We start from the raw sequence: 25,337 nt of genomic DNA, 5'->3' as shown, positions 1-25,337 counted from the left end.
ATATGGACAAATGTCAAAGTCTTTCCTTCTTTTGATCCTTTTGTAACTGCAAGAATTTGCCAGTCTATTCTGAAATTTACATATTAAAGGATATCAGATATTATATTTGCAAAAAAAACCCACAAAAAAACCCCCAATCAGCTGTATCTGCATATTGTATTTTTATTCAGGATTAAAAACAATTTATCATCATCTGGAAAACATTTTTTGAGTTTACATGTCCCAAGTATCACTTCACATAAGTTGGACTCATTGTTTTATTGTGAAAGGCGTTGCGTTATGTGATCTCCACAGATTGCATTAATAAATTCTGACCAAGGGCGGTTGTGAATGTCATTTTTGCCAATCTAGTGTTTTTAGATCAGTCTCTGTCAGTTTTCATATTTATACTTAAAAAAAAAAAATTTTAAATCACATGGCGGGCCGGATTAGATCCTCTGGCGGGCCGCTTCTGGCCCCCGGGCCGCATGTTTGACACCCCTGAAATAGAAGTGAAGAAGCAGGAGCCGGCAGCTCAGCTTTTAAATTAGGAAATTAAAATGCACTGTCAGCTAAAGACACATGAAATAATCACCATTATAGCAGTTATCTGTTATTTTGCACCTTTAATAAAAGTTGTTTAGTTTCCTCCTGTCTCTCAGTCAGGTTCACGTCCAGACTCTCGGTGGATGTTTGCACGTTCACTGCCACTCTGGTTTCTTCACACGGTTCAATTTATGCGCATACTAGCAAATACAACCCGACAATTCCAAAAGCTGTGACTGCAGGTGTGGTCGTCTGTCCCTCTGTTCGCTCCATGGTGACTTTATGTCGCCTCCACTGTGTCACATTTTACTGCTACGCATGGATCTTTAAAATAATATCATAATAATGTCTTTATGGCCCTTTTTTGGCGCCATACTGCATCTTAAATTGGCGATTTAATTTTCTGTGGTACCATTTTCATGTGTGGCTCGGTTGTGGCTTCCAGTCCCGAGGTTGCTGGTTCAATCGCACATTATTTCCTCGACTGTACCGGAGTCAGTGTAAAGCATTTAATGAGCTTCCTTTAGATCTTTTGCAATTCCAATACAAACATACCAACAGAAGCACATTTGTAGTCTGCACAGTTTTTTTTATTATTCAGATTTGGGGAAGCAGATTACAGTTTTATGTTGTTGATGATTCTTTGTTAGATGTTAAGAAAAGACGTGATCTGAATGCGATCAACCACTTCCGGGCTTGACTGAAGACGACTAAATATTGACTGGAGTCAATAACAATAACAAAGCCAGGAGAGTGAAATCAACATTTTTTTTTTTGAGTATCGACAGGAGGATCAGTCTCAGAAGAGAAAAAAAAAAAAGGTAGAAACAGATCACCTCAAATCGGATGGATCACATTTCGAATGTGCGCTGATTAAAAAAGGAAAAAACTTGGAAGAATTAAGTATTAAAAGATTCTTCTTATCCAGTGTGTGCTTCTTGGCTGGAAAGGTCGACGCGACTAGAAGAATGTCCTGCAATGAAAAGAGCAAACAATCACTTTATATCATGACATCTTGTCTACTTTCTTTCTACAGCATCAAAGAAAATCAGATTGAAATAAAGATATTTATTTTGGGTTTTTTTTTTTTTGTATCACAGCAAACTGAAGACAACAAACACATGCAGCAATAACAAACAATCCAGATTTATGACCAAAAAATTTTTTTTTTAATTCCTCATCTTTCCATTTGTTTTTGGCCAATAAGCAACAAACTTTGTCGTCCCGTTTCAAACCTCCGAACATGTAACAGTCCCGCAGCGCAGCATCAATCAGCACAACTGCTGAGGGCTGGCAGGAGTCCAACGTGTGGCCGTGACCCGTCAAACACGCGACAATGCCACGGGGGCCACACATGTACATAAGTGCGTTATAAATGGCTCAGTGGGTCGGGGGCTCGGCAGATTTACGGCGCTGCGGGGTCGCCGATTGCATTCATTAGTCGCAAGGCGTCTTCGCTCGGCCGCCGCAACTGTATGTATAGGCATACACCCCCCCCCCCGAAGCCCCGAGGCACCGTTTCCATATAGAAAAGGAGAAGGTGTATAGAGAAGATACGGTCGTGACAGCTGGAGTAGCCAAACTGCATCTTGGAGAGTTCGACCAACCGTGAACGAAAACTGCTTTTTTCTGGGATTTTTTTTTTTTTTTACATTTTTTTCTTTCTTTCTCTGATTGACAGGGGAGACTGTGACATGTCCTCAAGGAGCAAGAAAAAAAGACACGGCAAACATCCCCTCTGACGTGCAAAAGTGAAGACGGGGAGCTGTGAGGACCGGCTGGATTACCCGGAGGAGAGGGAGGGTCTAGTGCTGAAGCAGGTAGCCGTGTCTGTACAGCGTCGCACTGCCTTCAAACACCTTTCTGTTCACAGTGGGACTGACTGATGCTGACTTAGTGCTGCGTCCACGTGCACACGCACACGCACACGCACACACACACACACGCACACACACAGATACACCATCCACAAGCCGTAAACTACAACTTTTCATAATTTTGTGAGATCATTGTAAAAAAAAAAAAATAAATAAGAAAAATGCATTTATAAACGGTAACAACACGAAGACTTACACTTCGTCTTCGTACTCCTTCGGCGGCGACACGGCGATCACAACGTCGATCCAGTCCTGCAGGTGAAAGCAGATTAATGAGCCTGCGAGTGAATCGATAGAAAACATCAACTCAAAAAGCCTCAATAGAAACGAGGCTTATTTATCTTCTTCTTTTTTATTTTTTTTTTCCAGGTGATTCTCTACCTCTACCTCGCCACACCTCTCTTTCTACCGCTCTCTACCTCTCTTGACCTCTTCCTCTACCTCTCGCTCTACCTCTCATTCTACCGCTCCCTCTAGCTCTCTCTACCTCTCGTTCTACCTCTCTCTACCTCACTTTACCTCTCCCTTTCGCTCTACCTCTCACTCTAACTCTCCCTCTACCTCTCTCTACCTCACTCTACCTCTCCCTCTAGTTCTCACTCTCTCTACCTCTCTCTACCACTCCCTCTACCTTTCGCTCTGCCTCTCACTCTAACTCTCCCTCTACCTCTCTCTACCTCTATTTCTAACTCTCTCTACCTCTATTTCTACCTCTCTCTACCTCTCGCGCTACCGGTCCCTCGAGCTCTCGCTCTCTCTACCTCTACCTCCCTCTACCTTTCACTCTACCTCTCGCTCTACCTCTTACTCTAACTCTCCCTCTACCTCTATTTCTATCTCTCTCTACCTCTTGCTCTACCGCTCCCTCTAGCTCTCTCTACCTCTATTTCTACCTCTCTCTACCTCTCACTCTACCGCTCCTTCTACCTTTCGCTCTACCACTCCCTCTACCTCTTTCTCCACCTCTCTCTACCCGGACCATGGTCTGTTTCTTGCCCGAATCAAGGTTTGTATCTCCCCACCCAGTCTGCCTCTCCTCTCCTCTCCTCTCCTCTCCTCTCCTCTCCTCTCCTCGCCTCTCCTCGCCTCTCCTCGCCTCTCCTCTCATCGCCTCTCCTCGCCTCTCCTCTATCCTCTCACTCTGCAAAGGTTTCTTCCTGTTAGGAGTTTTTTCTTTCCACAGTCGCAAATAAACCTGCTTGCTCATGTGGATCCGTTGGGTTTTTTCCTCTTTTCTCTGTTAAAAGCACCGAGGAGTGACTTGTGTTGTATTTGGTGCTATATAAATAAAGTTGAACTGAATTGATTCATACCCCTCCACTATTCCAGGCGCGAGCCAGAGAGTTCTGCCCCTCAGTCAGTGCCACGTCGATCAGGATCCTCCCATTCACGGCCATGAGTTCATCCCCAGGGACGATCCCACCTACAAACATACATTCAACAACGGTATAACAAATCAGGCTGAATACAGAAAACAAAAATCAATATATATATATATATATATATATACTCCATATTTTTCTGTCTCAAAGTGTTAATAGCTTTTACTAATTTACTAATTTACCAGCCACGAGAGTCATTTAAAATTTTTGATTTTTAAATAACTGGTTTCTAACTGAAGATTGTTTGAAGCACTAATGCGGCATAAACACTTGTGTTACTTGTAAAATCAAGATGTAATGTTGCTTGGCTGTGAGCTGATCGATGTATTTATTCATTAATTTCACTATAATATACTAATATTTAACTTTTTTTCTCATTTCAATCATTAATATTGTTATTGAAATCATTGTTACTGGTTTTTTTGTTTGTTTTTTATTTAAGTTGAGCGGTTCTGTTTGTCGAACAACTTGCTGTTCATTGTTTTAATCATCATCCTCCCCAATAACTGCTTTTCTTTCTTTTCTTTCATATGTGTGATTTTATCTCACTGGGAAAAAAAAACTGAATAAGTTTGAGAAATAAATAAATAAAATAAAAGGCGTCAGCATTTTTCAGACAAATCTATATATATAAAAAAAAAAAAAAGAGAGAGATTGTGTGGGTGTTGTTGGATATTCATGAATCCAAAGTGTGACAGTGAAAAATGAACTCGCCGTGTTTATCTGCAGCGCCGCCCTCGTACACTGAAGATATCACCAACTTCCCCAGAGGGGAGTCGGCTCCTCCCTCCAGAGCCACGTCAAGCTGTCCAGTCTGAAGAATGACCAGGGGGGGGGATAATAATAATAATAATAAAAATAAATAAATAAATACCATCAGTCTTGTTTTATCGTGAGAATATCCTCCCATCAGAAAACCTAAGTTACGTGGCGTTTACCTTTTTAATTCTCAAAAGCCTCACATCTCGGCCGGCGATCTGATCTGAGGAGAACTGAGAACCCCGAGAGGTTTGAAGACGGCAGAAGCATAAAACAGTTAATCAGTGGAGGTGGGAACACGCCTGAAAATGCATATCGCAAAAAAAAAAGGAATAACTCACAGTGGAGAGGTTATAATACGTGATATGAATCACAGTATAAACATAAAACATAAGCATGTTGGATATATTAGTGTGTCACACTGCGAAAAACAATAAAGTTCATAATATTCTATGATATTGAACATCAATAACTTCTGTGAATAATTAGTATAGCAGTGTTTTTGTCATCATCGCAGTGCTGATTGGACGTCATACGATACCATTGAGTAGGGATCAAAGTTTTCCACATATTTCTGAAAGCCCTGAAAGAGAGGGGAAATGTGACACATGAATAATAATTAAAAAAAGAAAAAAAGAAAAAAAGAAAATACCAAGGTAACAGGCAGTACGTGAAGTGCGTTGCTCAGATTTCCTTTGACAACCAGCCCTATAAAAAGTATTCGGTTTCGCCCTGAAATGCGGGGAAACCATGGTGACGCTTTCAGGCATTAATCTAAAAAGCACACAGTAACTGAATGTGAACAGGGATAATTCAGAACACACGGAGAAAGACGTGCCCTCATTATTCCTTGTGAGAATGACTTGCTATTCATTTTAATGGGGGAAACAGAATTATGCTCACAGAGAAACAGGACATCACATCTATTCAGCCAACATGACTCCGAGTCCCCCCCTCCTCCCCCCTTGTAAACACAAATTTGGCCCAAAATTAATTTCCTGTCATTATACACGGATGCTCCAAGTTGGGCATAAAGAACAAGCCCACTTGTAATTTCATTTTGCTGGCGTCTCATGTAATCACCGCACCATTTGTAACAACAGAATATCTGACGAAACGGATCTTTTAGTGTCCCGGAGGAGCTCTTATAGCGTCGCGCACTGCGCCGACACATGCAGACGGACAAATTACACCCACTGCAACCCATCAATTAGCCTTTATCAGACTGCCGGTGATGTACAAAGCATCTGTCAGGGGGAAAAAAATCAAAACTAATCAAGTGCACAACCGTGTGACGTGCATTCTCACAGTGTGTGTTCACATCTACTACTGTCTGCTATAAATCCATGGAAGTGCAGTCGTGCGTGAGCTCCACAACCGGATGAGGAGCCAGTGATGGAGTTACCAGAGAGGGTGTATAATGAAAAAAAAGAGAGAGAGAGAGAGAGAGAGAGAGAGAGAAAACCATCACTGAGGTTCCAGTCAGCCATGAGGGAACCAGACGTGTGAACAGAAAACCACAAAATAGAAGGAACAACCACACTCAAATGCAAAAACGGACTAAGAGAGGAGGTGGACGGATTACTTGTTGCTTGTTGTTTGATTTAAAAGACGAGTTGAAAGGCACCATTCGTTTGAGCATTTCCGGGGGCTGTAACAAAAACAAGGAATAAAGAAATACACACATTGTTTCTTAAAGGTCAGTCTATCAAAGTTTGTATCTCTAACTTTTGATAACAAGTGAGACTGGGAGCCATCAGTCTAAGATCTGCTCTGCCACATCTATAACCACACAATGTGCACGTCCGTGGACAATTAGATCTATTCTGAGGCGACACTGCATTGGATAATGAACATTTCAGGGCTATATTGTATTCTATATTACATATTCAGGCGTATCGATCCAATTTTTTTTTTTTTTTACTGCTAATTCTAATCTTGTTGCAGTTTTTTCTTGTTCATTTTCTTTAATGTCTTATTTTCATTCTAAGTGATATACGTCTACACTGTAGGAGGGCAAATGAGACAACATCTGGATTCTACTGTCTTGCATGTTGAGTAGAACTGACAATAAAGCTCACTTGACTTTATATATTAGAATATATATACTTGTATTTATCTGTGTGTCCTTTTCATTTTCATGATTATTATTAAAATTAACATGATTGTGCACATTAAATGTTTTATTGTTCTAATGTTACTGAAATTATTAAAATTTCACGGTAGAATATACTGTTTTAATTGTTTAGGCGTTCAGTTGACTTGAAATACACATTTCTGTCAGTGAAGCACAAGTGGTTCGGCAGAATTTACCGAGTCCATCATCGCTGCAGTCAACTATATAAAACACTAATAAAGGCCATTCATATATTAATAAATCATTTGCAAAATAGCATCTAACTGCTTGGGATGAATTCTCAATGAGATCTTTAAAAAGCTTTCACAGTCAAGTTTTCTCTTCTTTTACACTGCTACTCCAAAAACTGTGGGTTTTTTTTTAAATTGTTGTTAACTTACAGCAGTGCTAAAGTGGCAAAAGACTATAAATGCTCATTGTGTCAGGCTGAACCGACTGCAGCGTCACTCCGTCAACACAAGGCGTGCACAAATGTTATTCTAAGGACCGAGATGCTATAAAATATCATTATTATAAATGTGTGCGCAGATTGAATTTAATTCCACCTCGATCTTCAATTGTTTCATGGAGGATTTATGAAATAAATGTGCAACTCCTGGTCAGGCAGCATCGGCTCCAGCACCTCCAGGAGATATATGGATAATATTAATGGATAGATGTTTACTGCGTGTTGTTGTTCTTAATGGCTGAAGCCACGCTCAACTCTCTGTACGACTCAGTGGCTTACGAAGATAAAAACGTCACAGCAAATCTATCAGGACAGAAAAGGACGGGAAGCGACTCGAAGTACGAACAGATACGAGAACATATTGAGAATAAACTCCATTAGCAAGATATCGTTTTTATCGCGATCGAGAAAAATAAAGAAAAAAAATCGCATTACTGTGATCTGCCATGTACTGATAAAAAGTAAAGGGCTTGGGAGCGTCTCGCCCTCCGCTACCGCCAGTAAGATCCTGTTTACCGCGGCTGCATGCAGATGTGGAGGTACAGACGCTGGGTTGTGACTATTTATGTGTGTTAAGAAAGATTCCATAGCTTGTCTGCAAGGGGACTTGTTTCATGAAAGTTCGCCTTGTTTATTAAAAAACAACAGGAGAGTACGTATTGGTGCTGGACGCTCTGTGACTGCTGAGCCGGATGGCGGCGCGGTGCGTTTCCATACCAGGCCGTCGGAGCGGAGAGCCGGTCGGTGCGGTTCCGGTCGGTGGGTCTGCGACTGGGGCAGCATGACGGGCTTGGACATGACGGGGACCATCTGACGCCTCTGGTTCGGCGGACTGGGAGCGAGTTGCTATCGGTGAAAACGTCACGCTTTCAGGCAATAGCCGAGTAAAACGCTTTCAAATTTTGAAGTGTTGGTGAAACGTGTTTTTTTTTTTTTTGAGCCTTCCTCACCAACAGACTCACCAGTTGACTGCTGGAGTTGGAAATGCGACTGGCGTGGGAGGTGTTTCTCATCACCTGAACCACGGCGACGTACAGTTAATTTCTTTTCAACAACGATCAAGATAAGAGCAACACACGCACTGAAAACCCACTGCAATTTTTTCAAAAGCACAAACCTGACCACACACACACACACACACATATTGTGAATTTGTAAGCTAAAAAAACAAACATGCACAGACCGACACGGCGCAAGAAAGTCAACAGTAATGGTCGTACTGTGCGCGGCTCTCGTTTCATGCATTAAACACGTCAGGCAAATAAACTCAACACAGCCGAGCATCAACAACATATTGAATGTCTGTTGATGTTAATCTGTTGTTCCAAACACTTTTCCCACAAGTGCAGCTCTGACCTTCGGACTGGGGGGGTAGGACATCTCGCTGGTGTTGGAGGAGTAGATGCCCCCTCTGGGGAGATATCCGCCCGCCTCCCACTCGCTCCTGTGCTCCGGGGGACTCGGGGGATGTTGGAGGTGCTGGTGGTGGTGGTGGTGGTGGTGGTGGGCGTGCTGGCGGTACCCACCCGCGGTGCCCGCCCGCTCTTCGGTGTGGTGTTGCGGCGGGGGCGGAGGGGGTGGCGGGGGCGGCGGCGGAGGAGGAGGAGGAGGGGGAGGAGGAGGGTGCGGCGGGGGTTGGGGCCGCGGGGCCGGCTGCGGGGACGACGGAGGCCGCGACGACTGAGAGGGAGGTGGAGGAGGAGGAAGGTGATGGTGATATGAGGAAGGCGGCCTCGTCGGGTGCCGAGAAGGGTGCGGTTGCGCCGGAGGCCGGCGCCCCCTGTTGGTCAGAGTGGACGGGGTGGGCGGGGGCTTCCGGCCATTGGAGGGAGACGGAGGCCGTCGCTGCGGGGCCGCGCGAGGGGCGGGGGGAGAGTAGTTGGGGATGGTGGGGTTGAGTTTAGGCAGGGGTGGCGGGAGAGGTAAGGGAGGCGGGGGCTGGGTGGTGCTCGGCTGGGTGGGGGCGAGTCTCTTCAGGGGGCCCCGCAGGCTCTGGTCCACCTGGTCCAGGTTGATGTCGTCCAGGTCGGTGGTGGCCAGGTGGAGGCCGCCGGGGAAACGCTTCACTTTGGGGTCGGAGGCGGGGGAGCGCGGCGGGGAGAGCTTCAGATCATAACAGACAGGAAGCGTTTCACATCACTCACGTTCATTTTTAACCGAGTTAACTACCGGTTAAAGTCCACATCTTCACATTAACCAGTCTCTTCATCCCTTGCTAAACACCGATTGTTGGTCAGGTGTTAATCTATGATTCAAATTCATAGAAGAATTTAAGACTAAGGCTGCGTCTCATTTCTCTCCCTTAGCCCTTCATCTTACCCCTACCCCTCTGAAATGGTGAGGGGAAGGGCTATTCACCCCTCGAAACGGAGCTTTTTACAGATACAGACTTTAAACAGAGGTGTAGGAGGAGTTTCAAACTTTCACGCAACACAAGGACTCGCATAAATGTAAGCCTATTTTTCACATATACACGCTTCTAAAGTTATATAAACCTGTTGTGCTTTATACTAAAAAGAACGGCAGTAGTGCTGCCGTCTGCCGTACGTAGCTTCCGTGTGTCGTTGTTTCGTAGAGACCGTGTATATAATATTTCAAGCTACTGCAACACGTTGAATTTGGGACGGCGTGACGGTGCTCCTGCTGGAAAATCAACACTAAACATCCATGGCTCAGCTCTGCTGATGTAACGGCACCGTATTATGACGTCAAAACTGTGAGACGGAGCGAGAGAGGGAGGGGTGTCCCAAATCTAAGGGCTGAAACTTTTAGCCCTTTGCCTTTGACCTCGTTTTGGAGGTAAAGGCAAAGGCGGAGGGCTAAGGGGTAGGCAGAGGGGTACAAAAGAGAATTGGGATTGGGCCTAAATTATTGTGCAAATGCAACCGACGGCGACAAAACACGGACAGCGATTGGGCGCGTGGGCGACGCCCTCACAGAGGAGGAGCCGCCGCCGCTCGGTACCTCCGGGGATTCGTTCTCCACACAGGAGATCTGCTCCAGCCGAGTCTGACAAAGGCGCTCCACCCAGTGCTGCACCTTCTCCGACTCCTCCAGGTCTTCCCTCTCCGTCTCCGACACCTGGCACATGGGCAGAGTTCAAGCGGAGCCTTTCACGCGGGATTAACCGAACAGAAAAACAAAGCCGTACAAAAAAAAAAACGTGCACAAGATCAACTCGTCGTTCCTCGCCACTCTTTTTCGTACCTCCTGAACGAGCCGGCTGATCTTGAGCTGCTTCTCCCGTTCGTGCATCTCTTCCTTCTCTCTGGCGAGTTTCAGCTCAAACTCCATCTCCTTCTTGTTCTTCCTCTGCTCCTGCAGCGTGTCCGTGTTGGACGTCCTCTTCTTTTTCTTCTTCTTCTCTCCTTTCTGAGGTGTCGCCCGGGTTTAGTTGGAATCGTTAAAACTAACTCTCGACACCACACGGCATGCAAAAAAAACCAGCGAGGAGACGACCCGGCAAACACCAACCGAGAACTAGAGGCATAATCCTAAACGGAACTCCTTGTACACCACTTTCACAGCAAACTGTACCTTACGCAGCGATGGCAGTTTTCCCTCATATCGATAAAACCAGCCAAATGCTGAGGATAGAAATGCACACGAGTCAACTCAGTAGCTCGGAAATAAAGACAAAAAGTCACTTAAAGGGCCACAGATTGACAAAAGGATTCACTCAAAGAAGGAAAAAAAAGACGCTCGTTCCAATCGGGCACTGATTTACAGCCACAGTATTTCCCAGACTATCAATCCAAAATGCACTTGAACGACGAAAGAAAAGAACTTCCTCTGGGAAAGTAAATGAAAATCACTCTCCCTCATTAGCGTCAAGCTGTGTGCAGTAATAAACAAGTTAAATAATTCACGTTGCTCCAATGCGATTGTCAAAGGAAATCTGGCTTGCGCCCGGTCTTCTCCACAAACAGCTCCGACTCACTTGTCGGTCCTCTTCGTCCTCCTCATCATCGTCATCCTCTGCGAACGCTCTGGCTTGGCCGGCTAAGAGCAGAGGCCAGGCGGAAAGCGGCACGGCACACAGCGGCGAGCGGCGGAGAGAAATGAGTGAAGCACGGCAAAAGAAACCAGAGGAATTCATGCGTTGTCGTGAGGAAGGAAGGCGCACGCTTACGGGAGTGCTTGGTCTTGGGAGTCGAGGGACGTTTCATCTCAGGTGGGACGGGCGATGGGGTCTTTGGAGGCCGCGGGCTCTTCGGGCTGCTTTTGGGTCCCCAGTCCTCTTCCCATTCTCTGTTGTGTTTCCTCTCCGCGGCATCGAGCCTAAACACAGGTATTCATTTATACGCTTGCATGAAAGAAAGAAAAAAAACCACTCAATTTATGCTCTATTATTACCATGGTTTCAGGCAGAAATTGGTGTTTTGTGTGTCCAAAATTAATTTCGTCAGCGACCAGTTAGAGGTTGAACTCTGAAATAGTTTCTATTATCCTCTTATTAGTTTTTTAATTTAATTTAATTTAAGTGCTGTACAGTTATGCAATCTTGTCAACATTTTGGAAATTAGAATAGATGGCTCATAGGACCATATATATATATATATATATATATAAAAATTCCCCTCTCGCCCTCCGCGGGCGGTCACCTGTTTTTCTATTCCAAGCTTGGGTCCTCTACCAGAGGCCTGGGAGCTTGAGGGTCCTGCGCAGTATCTTTGCTGTTCCAAGTACTGCGCTTTTCTGGACTGAGATGTCCGAGGTTGTTCCTATATATATATATATATATATATATATATATATATATATATATATATATATATATATATATATATATATATATATATATATATATATATATATATATATATAAGCATCTTGAAATCTAGTTGGCAAATTCCTCCTCTCTGCTTCAGCATTGAACGCACCAGGAAGAGTCAGAGAATTACGAACCAATCAGAGCCGGCCTTTCTAAAAGGTATGATATCAATTGACCAATCACGTCGCTCGTCACTGGGCGCCATACAAAACCGGAAGTCAGTCGTGTACAGCTGACAATTTGCTATATTTTGCTGAAAAAGGATGCATTTAGACTAAATTAGATGGTGACAAGTAGCGCTGGACATTATACATATATTTTAAACGGCTTTGAGGAACAAGTCCGCAATTTTTTCGGCCGTATTTCCCGAAAACTGACCGTGCAAATGACGTCGGAACGGCTCGCTGCCTGAAACCACGATCGTTAGTGAATACGCGAAATGTTGTACTTTTCCATCTCGTGCTTGTAGCGCTCCTCTTCCTCCGCAGTTTTCTGAGAGATCTCCACTTTTCTCCTGCGGGGCACATGACTACACTTGAGCATGCCTGATGTATGACTTTAATCCAGTTTATGGCAGAGCAACATCGTTACGGAGATGATCTGCAGTCGTGTTAAACGTCCAAACACATTCGTCAAAGAATGAAGAAGTTCGATGTGTGCGGTCTCTGTAATTCATGTACACATAAATCTGCGTGATCAGGCAACGGCAGACCAATAAAAGCCTAAAAACTCTTTAAAAAATCACGCCTGGTTCTGGGCGTATATATTTCTCTGACATATTTATTATTTACTCAGGCTCGTCTAAACAGCTCAATGTGACAGTAACAATGACAGCATCTTCTTTGCCTATTTTAATATTCTTGTAAACGGTTGCCACGGCACATCACTTTCCTCTAATTCCTCCGAAATACACAACCAAACCACCGCAACCGAATTCCTCCAAACTTCCTATCACCTCCAGTGAAAACATCAACCATGTACCAATAAACCGTCAAGCACATTGTAAAAAAACCAAAACAAATTCTAAGAAAACCTAAAAGTTTTTAAGAATTTCTTAAGATTGGCAGACACAACTTAAGTACTGCGTGTGTAGTCTCAAACATCTATTTTAACTGAATATAATTTTAGAAAATATATATTCATTTATTTAAATTGTTATTAAGAAGTTATAGATAGATAGATGTGTGTATATAGAATATTTACATAAAGTTACATTGATGCACGTATGTGCTTGCACACGTTTGAAATGTGAAATGCCTTAAGTTTATTATTTTTAAAAAAGGTGATTTCAGTGACACTGACATGGACGATAGCGACTTCGTTACTAGAAAGCTGAGTGAGTTTATAAAAAACATGCACTATAGGACAGCTATAGTTTTTTTGGAACATTTTAATGTATTTTGCACCAGAAAGTCTCATTAAAATTGATTTTATGTTCATTTCGTTTCATTTTCCAGATAATTTTTTAAAATGCAAAGATATAGACGTTTTCACAAGTTGTAACCGTTTTATTTTTAAATTTTCATGCTTTTGTGGGGTCAAAATGGCTTTCGCCTGCATTTTGACTTGAGACACATTTAATATTTTGAAATGAGAAAATGTGCCATCTTTGGCGTGTGGAAGGAAGCCGCTGTGGCCCCGAGGCTTAGGGTGAGATTTCCTTTTCATGTGCTGCTCAGATTGCCAGGGGGCCGTCGGGCATGGCACACTTTGAATGCTGATTTCGCCCCTGACTGAGAGCCGACTTTGATATTGGTGGCCGTTAAAAATCCACATAAAATATTCTGCGAAGAGCTTTTGCTGCCGCCTGACAATCCCCAGTGTGTCATAAACTGCCTATTTGTTTTCACTGATTAAAAGGCCAGAAAGAGACGTGTAGAAATGACCTCTCAGGTTCAGAAGGAAAAATGTTACAATGGGAATAGTTTGCAATGGTCTCTCCGTCTTAGAAATGCCGTTTTGTTTTTATATATATGTAGAGAAATCTTAATTTTGGGTTCTTGTTTGATGCATAATATTTGCAGAGTGGCATCGAAACATCACTGTGAGGATTTATTAGTGTATCGGCATCAAACTAATTTTAATTGAGCGGCCACATGCAGTCAATATCTCATCTCGAGAGGGCCGGACCAGTAAAATAGTGCCACAATAACCTTTGAATTTAAACTTTTAACATTTTCTCTGCTGTTGCGCGGAGTATATGTGATGAAAATGTCTATATTTCTGGAAAAACAAAACAATTACTACTAAAAAATTATCACAATCTCAACGTGAAATCCAATTTTAATGAAACTCTTCTGCTACAAAACACAGTGAAATGTAAAAAAAATTAAGAAATAATAATAATAAATTCTCCTATAGCTGTTGCACTATGCGTGAACTCACTGTAACAGCCTGGCTTTAAAGCCAACGCTAGATTAATGGATTTCATAGCAGTATCTCTGATATTTCAGTGTTAAAGGTGTTTTTAAAAGTGGTTTTCGCCCACAGGCTTAAATTCATAACACATTTGTCAAGGATTTTGCTTCTTTCATTATAATAAAACAGCATATGATTCATTTACATCTATATCATATATTTTTTTTAAATCCGCCTATAATCAGCTTTTATAGATACTGAAAAATATACATTCATTTTTGAACTATATTCCTCTATTTATTTCAGTGCAAAACGTGATTTTTATGCACAATTTTTTGAACTATTTTCTGACCATATTCATAGATTGCCTGCGTGACACGTCGCTCATCCCCAATTCAAATTTATTTTCCTGTCCTGGCCCGAAGATGGACCGACGTTCACTTCTGAACCAAAGTTTTCCACAGTTCACTCACTGTCTCTCCTTCTCCTGCTGCTCTTTAAGGATCTTGTTAGTTTCCAGCGCCACCCTCTTCTGGTGCATCAGCTCCTGGCGCTCCAGCTCCCGGCGGGCCTCCACCGCCAGACGCTCCTCGTCCGTCATAAACAGCTCGCTGCCCTGGGGGGAACCGACAGGAGGAGGAGGGGGGGGACAATCAGTCGGAGACGCTCGCAATACTGCGGACGTCCTCAAATCAGTTTAACTCTGGAGACCCGATGTGACAAACCGCCGAGAGGAAGGAGACGACAAGTTTAGTTTGGGGAATCGCAAAACAATCAGACGTGTAGAACAAACGAGACATTTGGTGTGTACGTAAAATTACACGGTGCGATTTTTCTACAGTATAGTTTCATAATGTTGTTGTTTTTTTCCTTTTTCCCATTATAAGATATTATTGTGAATACCCGTTGGGAATAAAATCCAATATCTTTCCATTTACCTGAGAAAATGTTATTAGAAGGTGTGATAATCTATATTAACACAAACGTATGATAATAAATATCACTCTGTGCCAAGAACTTATGATTAAATGTGCTTGAGTGCCAAACTTTCTTAATCCTAAAACTTAAAAAAAAATATGGCACCATATGAGAACAACCCCTACAAAAGACATGCCAGACAAATGCTGTAGACTTTATACATAAATGTGATATTTATTCTTGCAAGGTCCTGGCTTATGCAGAAAAAAACATGCTGTGATCTCTATATAGTTATGAGGTCACACAGTTTTTAGTTTGTGGAGACCTGTGCGCAAAACATAGCGACAACAGGCACCAAGACACAAATCTAAACAGTAAATAAGAGGGGATTGCCTGCCTCATTTACAGTCTTCAGATTAAAAAAAAAGAAAACTAGCCTGGGGATTTATTTGACAGATGATAAGTGTTGCTCCTGCAGACAGCCGGGCGGGGTAATGCGACGTCTCGGGAAACAAATCACCACATTATTCAGCGCGATACAGGAATGCAAAGGCGAGCGAAGGAGGAGAGACTCAAGTACGTTTATCTGTATTCATGACAAATGAATGAGATTTTCTTTCAGGAGGTTAATTGGGTAGATTTTAATGCAAGTTTTTTTACTCGTTAACATCCTCAGAGATGCTTTGTACAGGCGTCATTATGTGTTTTCCAGCCCACAAAAGACATCAGCGCTGTGCGATTCTCCATTTTTCCACTCGTATTGGACAGATTGTGGCTTGAGGCAACATTCCTTTATGCCCTTCGCGTCAAAATGCTTCACACTTCCGGGGAAAGAAAGAGAGGAGCAAATGCACACAGTACTTACAGCTCCTGTCAACACCGTGATGGTCAGACTCCTGCTGCTCTTCAAGACTTTCACAGCCTGTAAATGAGAAATAGAAACATGGAAAAAATATCCAAGTCGTTCAATTAATTGAAAGATAGTTTTGGCGAACGTGCTCGTCTTCCAGCGAGGATATCTGACGTTTTCAAGTTTTCTCGCACAGCCGAGAAACCCTGGATGTTAGATTGATCGGTGGGAAAGTAAAGTGCAGGTGATGGTGTGTCTCTCCACGTTAGACCAATTTTTTTTTTTCTCGACTGTCTCCAACATACAGAAGAGGATTAGGGCCACTGTGGAAAGAAAATCCTGAGTTCTGACTTTTATTTCACAGAATTCTGACTTTAAACTCAGAATTCTGATTTTAAACTCAGAATTGTGAGTTTAAATTCAGAAATCTGAGTTTAAAGTCAGAATTCTGAGTTTAAAAGTCAGGATTCTGAGTTTAAAGTCAGAATTCTGAGTTTAAAATTCAGAATTCACAGTTTAAAAGTAAGAATTCTGAGTTTAAAGTCAGAATTCTGACTTTAAAAGTCAGGATTCTGAGTTTAAAAGTCACAATTCTGAGTTTAAAAGTCACAATTCACAGTTTAAAAGTAAGAATTCTGAGTATAAAGTCAGAATTCTGACTTTAAAAGTCAGGATTCTGAGTTTAAAGTCAGAATTCTGAGTTTAAAGTCAGGATTCTGAGTTTAAAAGTCAGGATTCTGAGTTTAAAGTCAGAATTCACAGTTTAAAAGTAAGAATTCACAGTTTAAAAGTAAGAATTCTGAGTTTAAAGTCAGAATTCTGACTTTAAAAGTCAGGATTCTGAGTTTAAAATTCTGAATTCTGAGTTTAAAATTCTGAATTCTGAGTTTAAAAGTCAGAATTCTGTGAAAAAAAGTCAGAACTCAGGTTTTTTTTCTTCCATAGTGGCCCTAATCCTTTTCCATACCAACATCCTCCAGCCTGAGAATCTGCTTTTACCATCCTGCATCATGAACGACTTCATCAACTGACTCAATCACTCCGAGTGGACGTCTACAAGTGCGCCTGAATATGTACATTTAATAAAAAACCCTGTGTGTGAGACCGTGACGTCACTGAGCAGGTCCGTCGGCACGACGCTGCTTCAACCCAAGTGTGTGAAGGAGACACAGTTTATAATCACATATTTTTACATAAATGTCTCTCTCTCTTTCTCTCTCCGACACCCTTTCAATAACTCACCTCTTTGTGATCCACGTTGGTAAAATCCACGCCGTTCACTTCCACAATCTGGTCTCCAATCTATATGTTAATGGAGACAGAGATGCGGTTCAGCGGAAGCACGATGGCAAAACATCAACATCCGTGCCGTCCTTTTTTTTTTTTTTTTTTTTTTTTTTATCACCTGAAGTCCGACTTCTGAGGCGAGGGAGCCCGACTTCACGTTGCTGATATATATGCCAGGCTTCTGGGTCGGCCCGCTGGAGATGCTGATGCCCATGCCGGTCGTCCCCACGAGGCTGAGGAAGACCTTCTTCTCCTTGATCTCCTTCCCTCCGATCGACGCCAAACCGGCCACGCTACTTTTCTTATCCTGGGTGCAGCACGGACAAAGGAAAAAAAAAGGATGAAAAAAGAAAGACAAAATTATTATTTTTTTTTAATCCAAACAATGTGGCTGCAGCTCAAGTGGCCCCCGGAACTAAAGTCTCACCCCCGACTGCGACACGAACTGGTCAACAAACTGCCACTTCAGCACGTCGTCCGATGAGCTGGAGGAAAAACAGGAAGTAGTAAGTCACAACAACAACAACAAAAAACGATGCGATTCCAGAGCAGTGCTTTCCATTGTTGTTCTTCCAAATGAAGTTTGAATTTGTGACGAACCAAAACAAAGTGAGTGTGTATTTTTTTGCCGCTCCAGGCGATACAATTCGTTTTAACAATCGCAGCAGGGGTGTCAAACAACGTTTTTAGTTCAGGGGCTACGATACATAACAATTGCATCGCGAGTGGGCCGGACCTGTAAAAATAAATAAATAAATAAAAACAAAAAGTGCCATAATAACCTTTAAATGTAATGTTTTTCTTTGTCGTCGCACAGAGGTAACTATGTAGAAATGTCTGTAGTTTTGCAAAAGCAAAATGACCTTAGCTTGAGTGTTAACTAATTAAAATATCAAAATCTTCTTTGGAATGTTTACAATTTGATTTGGTGGTTTGTTTGCACCGGATTGGAGCGTCTTTATGTTCGACACCCCCGTCACAACTTGGGAACCATTGTTGTCGTCCACGACTTCTTATCATCAAACAATAAATAAAAATAATATTTATATGTTTTTTTTTTTACCTTTTCACTGGAATCATCCCCACATCTGCATATAAAGAAGAAAAAAAAGTAGTATAAATTTTTGTAAATTTGCATTCGCTTTAATGACTTGATTTAAAAGAGCGGAAAAACAAACAAACAAAAGCCGTGTCAGACGTACGTCGAACTTTGAGTGACACGGTTTTGCTTGTCCTGATGAGACTGATGACCTCGTCGTGGATGCAGGAGGAGATGGAGTAGCCGTTGATACGCACAACCTCATCGCCAACCTACAAGTCAAAATGACACTTGACAGCTTCAATACGTCGCTCTGCCAGATGAATATAATACACTCGACTTGATTTATTGATCCGTGTGAACATTAGATTGTCCTGCCGTAGCTATTCAGGCTGTTAAAGTGTCCGCTATAATACGCAGGACTGGTTTGGAGCGAAAGAAAGTGGATTTTTGTTTGAATTTAATGGTTTCATGTGGAATTTATTCCTAATAATTTTCTGATGAAATACAATATACACAACATGTGGTATTTTGATGTGATGTGTGCTGTTGAAGTGTATAAATGTGTAATTAAACAGGCTTAAATAACCTTTGTGGTCCATGTTTACGTCTTCTTTGATAAAAAGGTTGAACGGCTCGTGTTGATCTCGACCATCAGCGACTCTCTGGAGTTCAACCATCACAGCGCTTTAGCCCACCTAGTGGTAAGACCCGCGTTCGGACCGACACAGAGGTCATGTCACTAAAAACCACTGCAAATTTTCTGACTAATGTGAATGTATGTGTTTGCCCTGGGAATAACTGGCAGGATAATCACAGGGCAGTTAAACTTATTTTACTTGGCTTTGTACATAAAACACATTAATCTTCTGCAACTGAAACAACAGAAACAAAGTCAACAACAAAAACCTGCATTTTCTTTGCCATTCCTGAGAAACCAAACAGAAACTGTCCTCTAAAGGGAACCCAGTTACTTTTAATCTCCTCCTTCTTGAGCTCAATATTTTTAAAAAGCAGTGAATTTGAACCGCCTTTAAAATTTTTGAAACTTATACGACTTTTTTTTTTTTTTTTTTAAAGTTCCATACAAGTCGTTCCAAAGACTAACCCCTACTTTTGTTTTTTGTTCTTGCCATATTCTTTAACAAAAAAAAACAGTAGCCCTGAGGCTATATTGAATAACTTCTGGATGTGGGGTGGAAGATTATTATTATGCCCCTTATGCATTACAGCTCGTGTGTTAAAGTAAACAACATTGTGTATTTTTTTTGTGTTTTTGATATGGCAATCTGTCGGTCAGGTTTGTCAACTTGATTTATGAGTCTAATGGCCTTTTTCTGAAGCAAAAACACAAACAAAACAAAATCAATGTTTGTTTGTTAGTACATATAGCAATGATGAATACTACATAATGGGAAATAAGGAAACGTATAATATTTACGGAAGAGGATTACGGCCACTATGGAAAAAAAACCCTGTATTCTGACTTTTTTTTTCACAGAATTCTGACTTTTAAACTCAGAATTCTGACTTTTAAACTTAGAATTCTGACTTTTAAACTTAGAATTCTGACTTTTAAACTTAGAATTCTGACTTTTTTTCTCAGAATCCTGATTTTAAACTCAGAATTCTGACTTTTAAACTTAGAATTCTGACTTTTAAACTTAGAATTCTGACTTTTAAACTTAGAATTCTGACTTTTTTCTCAGAATTCTGACTTTAAACTCAGAAATCTGACTTTTTTTCTCAGAAATCTGACTTTTTTTCTCAGAATTCTGACTTTTTTCTCAGAATTCTGACTTTAAACTCAGGATTCTGACTTTTTTCTCAAAATTCTGTCTTTTAAACTCAGAATTCTGTCTTTTAAACTCAGAATTCTGTGAAAAAAAGTCAGAACTCCACTGTATTTGTCCACAGTGGCCGTAATCCTCTTCTGTAAATATTCATCAAATGATTAAAAAAAACCTACTCACCTGAAGGCCAACATTATCAGCCTGTCCATCTTTGACGATCTGAGATATATAAAGCCCGGAGCCGAACTCCAGCCCCCCCCGGACGCTCAGACCCAGGCCGTCGCGATGCGTCCGATCCAAACGCACCTCCTTCAGCTTTCTGCACGTGTGGAAGGGAGGAGAGAGAGAGAGAGAGAGAGAGAGAGAGAGAGAGAGAGAGAGAGAGAGAGAGAGCGAGAGAGAGGAGGAAATCCAACACAGCACGTTGAGCCAAACAAAGAAATGTGTGTTTAAACGGATGGATTTGACCCGGCAGACTCACCGTGACCTCTTGGGGGTGAGCATGTCGTACTCCACCTGGTGTTTGAGCGGGATGAGAGGCCGGATGGCGTCGAACAGCGGGAGGCGCTTCGGCTCGTTGATCACCAGCTTCAGGTCTCCCACCAGCACCCGCAGTTCCATCGACCTCAGAGAGACGCGGCGAGGACGAGTTTAACGTCAACGTAAATTTAAAAAAATAAATAAATAAATCTACTCCCTTTGTGCCTCCCCCACCTGTATTTCCACCACAACGATGACAAATTATCCACTTGAATTATTAATCCCTGCCTTCTATTCGTTGTCTTGTTTGTTTTTGTTGTTCGTTAACGTACAACCGGTCATCCTGCAGTATCATCCTCATCCTGACATGACTGGAGGACAGTGCAGGAACTTAAATACACTACATGGTTTGCAGGGTGTGTTTGATTTCCCCATTTATTTCGCTTACATATATTTGGGGTTCTTAAAAAAGAAAATATATGTGATGAATTAAAAAAAATGAAATAAATCAATAATAAAGAACAAAGTGTTGTATTTTGCAAATGACTGTCAAAGTCATTTACACTGCACAATGTAAAATATATTCAAATGCGATAAAAACGACCCCAGAAAATAAAACAATACAAACGTTCTAGTTTTCAGTGCCTCTGGGCTCAATACCAGACAGCTTAAGCAAACAAATAAGCCGCTTCTCAAGCTTTTGTCCAATAAAACAGAATAACTTACTAAAGGAGTAGTCCCAGTAAATACTAATAAGAGTGTATCTTAAAGATGCTTGAAAATTGGACCTTTAAACATATAATCCTAATTAATGGCATCATTCACTGTCTGGATAGGTAATCTCACTTATCTCTAACTCTACAGGCCATTTAGTTTTAAATGTATACAGGTCTAATTCGTGTCAACAGAGCTCATTAAATAGAATTAGCACAGCTCCCATTGTATCCACATTTGTTTATTGTAATGCAGTGAAACTCCCAAACCTCCTATTCTAAAGAGTCCGAGTCTGTAATGCCTCGACGATGATGGAAAAACACAATCTAAACATCTCAATTCGAAAAAACTGAGACAAAAGAGAAACCATGAACGCGGCAGAGTTAAAAGCCAAAGTGTCAAATCTGTCCATGCGACCCGCTCGCTGAATTATTGATATGTGCCATTTCAGCCCTGTTTGGAGGACGAACATAAAAAAAAAAAAGGGCTTTTGTTGATACCTGGCCAGGCTTGTCGGGCCGCAGTGGAAACTGATCAGAGGCTCAAGCGACTTCTGCCTCTGTGTGCAAAGATGAACTGAAAACAAGACGTGTACCTGTCCTTGTACGGCTCCCCAGGAAACCACGATGGAGAGACGCAAGTTTGACGAAAGGTTACAGGAACGTGATGTACAGGAAATAATCAGTGTTGAAGGTTTACTGGACGCATTTTTTTTAAGCAAACTATCACAATCTATTAGTCGCTTCAGGTACAGAGACTTAAGTTGGACCTCAAAAAGCCATCCTTGTGACACCCACACACCCACACACACACATGGGCGTCGTACCCCCTGCGGAGCGGCAACAGACGTTACTCACTGGTGATACATGCGGAGCACGTCGTACAAGTAATCCTTCTCCGCCTCATTTTCAATCAGCAGCTCCACCTGCAAGAAAACACACATATCTGGTACCGTCCGTCATCACCGGGAGCTTGCAGCGCTCCCCCGTCGCCCTGCCCGGGGGGGGTGGAAGGGGTGGGGGGGTCTGGAGGATTCATACAAACCTGATGACGGCTCAGCTGCTGCAGGATCGGTTTGAGGAACCGCTTCGGCCACTCGCTGATGTAACACATATTTATGAATTTTTCTCTTCCTATCGCCAAATTTATCCTCACGTCTACGCAGACGTTTAAAAAAAATTATAATAAAAAAAAAAAAAAGTGTTTCGGGGGGGGGGGTAAAATGTTGAAGGTCCTTGGACTTTGCCGCTGTCAAACCATCAAACGACTGGCGGGCGATAATAATGGCAGGAGAGCCGAGGAGAGGCTGCAGCGGGGGGGTCAGCAGTGTCACCTTACAGCTCAGACACAAGCAGAGATGAACATTCACACCCAGCATTCATTCAATGCACGCACACGCACACACACGCACAGACACACACACACACACACACTAGCGTACACACACTCTTCATCTTGAAAAACTTGAATAAAATGGCTATTACTGAGAACTTCTCCATCAATTTATTTTAATGGTGAGGGTTGTCCGAGTGACAAAACTTTTGTGTGTGTGTGTGTGTGTGTGTGTGTGTGTGTGTGTGTGTGTGTGTGTGTGTGTGTGTGTGTGTGTGTGTGTGTGTGTGTGTGTGTGTGTGTGTGTGTGTGTCAGACATGGTGGTTATGACTGTCATAAATTTCTCCTGCTCAGTGGTGAACACACACACACACACACACACACACACACACACACACACACACACACACACACACACACACACCCACACACACACACACACACCCCTCCAGATGGAACTGAAAGCAGACTTTGACCATCATAAACCAGGAAGATTTCACACACATCAGCCAGAAAACCACCCTCAGATTCACCGTGTGGCTTTAGCAATGACGATTGTTTTCACACAGCAGCAAGAACTGCAAATTATTAAAAACATTTTTTAGAAAATCAAGGAAGCGTCACACAAAAGTCCATTGTCCATAATGTTCAGTGTCCCTGACAGAAAACAAGGCTCCACTGTGCCCCGTTGTCCCCTCGGCCTCTAATTAAACCAGGAAATTGTTCCCTCTCTTCCGCTCAGCTGCGTGTGTCCGACACATTACCCAATGCCAAGTTGCCCTTTGTAAGAAGCCTGCAATATGGGAGCCTACTCTCCTGCACGCAACACAGATGGCTGAGTGGCGATCCCTACACTACAGCAGAGAGAGAGAGAGAGAGAGAGAAAACAAACAATACCCCCTGAGTATATCATGTTTCCCTCCTCAGTTATCTTTTGCTCACGGTTATTATTTCAGGGCTTTGCCTCATGTTATAATGCACCGACGTCCACCACAAAACCAACCGACAGTTTCATTTAAACTTACAGTATAATAATTCAACTTTTACATCCTTATTGCTGCTCAGCATTCAGACCTCAGGTGTGGCGTTTATCACAGTAAGAAGAGACTCCAATAGAAAACATAGCCTCAAACTGTGCAGTCAGGAAGCCTCTGTGTGGCATGTTATAAGAATATAGTGAACCACACTTTAATTATCATATTTTGTATTGTATATTGTACAATATATTGCATATTGTATAATTTCTGGGAGACTTTGTAAAAATCTGTCCAGGAAATAATGATCCTTTTGTCCAACTCTGACATGTTTATATCTACATTAAGCAATAGATAGTCAAACGTTTACTAGCCTAAGTATTATCCAACATAATAGTTGTGGCACTGGGAGGCATAAACCATAAGAATTACCGAAGACAACGAAATTATATATATATATATATATATATATATATATATATATATATATATATATATATATATATATACTATAAAAGACTATAAAAGATAAATTATGAGAAAAATCTTTGTAAAAATCTATGTATTTAAACCTTTCTAAACCATCGGCACATATTATGGTTGAGTAAAAAGCTCTTTGCTATTTTTATTTTCCTGTTTTCTATGGTCTTCGTTTTAACGTTCATGTTTTTTTGTTTGTTTTTTCTCTCTCGTCCAGGCCGATCTGTCTGCGCAACGTCCCACCGGGAGACACCTGACCCGGCGCGGCGACGCACAGGTAGACGGAAGAACTTCAAGTTAACAGTCAAACGACCAAAAAAAAAAAAAAAAAAATCCCGACCGACGGAGGATCGTAATTATATCTTTATCTCACCTTGTGCCGAAATTCCCGAGCGACTTTCCGCTCCATGGCTGAGAGAGTCCAGATAGCAGACCGTACGCGACGTCCCGGTGTTGGATCCGGTTGACCGGAGGTTCCCTCTCTCGTCTCCGGGGTCAGTGCGTAAAGACGCGCGGCGCGTAATGACACAACAGCTTCCTGTTTCATGAAAATATGTTGAATTTATCTGCATCGGGGGTCTGAAACCTGAACCTGCAGCTCAGGAGACACATCTTACTTACTTACTTACTTACTTACTTACCTACTTACTTACTTACTTACTTACTTACTTACTTACTTACTTACAAATACATTCGATTACTTGGGTATAAAAGCAACTTAAAACAAGTAAAATTTTGAGTTACAAATGAAGAACAAAATAAAGATAGTCAAGACAAAATAATAATTATTGTTACAGAACAAAGGGGAGCAAAAGGTTGTATCTAGATACGCATTATTAAATTGCTAATAAGTGACAATTGGGGGGGGGGGGACAAACTGTAAAGTTAATACACAGTTAAATACAGATCCATCAAAAGTGAAGTAAATTGAATAGTATTATGTACCAACTTACGTAGCAGTCAATCTGGGACATCAGTAAACGCAGGCTCTCAGATTGTATAAAAAAAGGGCTGGTTGAATTTTCTATGTGAACCGTTAATTGATTGTCTCCACCTTAATGAAGTTAAGTACGCCTTTAATCCTGGAGGAGTGAGAGGGGACACAGGTGAAGTAATTTGTGCTCATATTGTGACAAAAACAACAAAAAACTCCGCCTGATCTTTAGGGATTGATGGAGATTTCCCATTGTATTTTGTGTTTTGAGCTGC

General features: G+C 42.0%; 1 protein-coding gene across 1 annotated transcript; it reads right to left on the bottom strand.

Annotated features, from left to right (window-relative positions):
* Positions 1 to 1,119: 1,119 nt before the first annotated feature.
* ush1c (Usher syndrome 1C) lies at positions 1,120 to 24,573 on the bottom strand. The gene is made up of 27 exons (XM_080504786.1): positions 24,502 to 24,573; positions 22,199 to 22,266; positions 20,629 to 20,772; positions 20,328 to 20,466; positions 18,518 to 18,626; positions 18,379 to 18,403; positions 17,743 to 17,800; positions 17,434 to 17,622; positions 17,271 to 17,330; positions 16,044 to 16,100; positions 14,734 to 14,876; positions 12,351 to 12,416; positions 11,261 to 11,409; positions 10,666 to 10,715; positions 10,336 to 10,500; positions 10,093 to 10,209; positions 8,485 to 9,231; positions 8,091 to 8,144; positions 7,846 to 7,974; positions 6,129 to 6,194; positions 5,085 to 5,126; positions 4,723 to 4,776; positions 4,499 to 4,598; positions 3,716 to 3,825; positions 2,599 to 2,654; positions 2,313 to 2,424; positions 1,120 to 1,498 (listed from the first exon to the last, which is right to left on the bottom strand). Exons 1-26 carry the CDS (start codon positions 24,535 to 24,537, stop codon positions 2,331 to 2,333), a joined length of 3,027 nt encoding a protein of 1,008 aa, XP_080360912.1. The 5' UTR covers positions 24,538 to 24,573; the 3' UTR covers positions 1,120 to 1,498; positions 2,313 to 2,330.
* Between the last annotated feature and the right edge of the window lie 764 nt (positions 24,574 to 25,337).

Source organism: Blennius ocellaris (assembly GCF_963422515.1).
Source record: "Blennius ocellaris genome assembly, chromosome: 11".
In the NCBI taxonomy this organism is placed as follows: Eukaryota; Metazoa; Chordata; class Actinopteri; order Blenniiformes; family Blenniidae; genus Blennius; species Blennius ocellaris.
Note: the sequence above shows the minus strand (reverse complement) of the source record. Positions and strands in the feature narration are given on the sequence as shown.

Excerpts from the sequence above, each read along its gene's own strand:
- ush1c (XM_080504786.1), bottom strand. The coding sequence starts at position 24,537 with ATGGAGCGGAAAGTCGCTCGGGAATTTCGGCACAAG. Across the intron at positions 18,404-18,517 it reads CGTGTCACTCAAAGTTCGAC|ATGTGGGGATGATTCCAGTG; the intron begins GTACGTCTGACA and ends CTTTATATGCAG. Across the intron at positions 7,975-8,090 it reads CCAACTCCAGCAGTCAACTG|CAACTCGCTCCCAGTCCGCC; the intron begins GTGAGTCTGTTG and ends TTTCACCGATAG.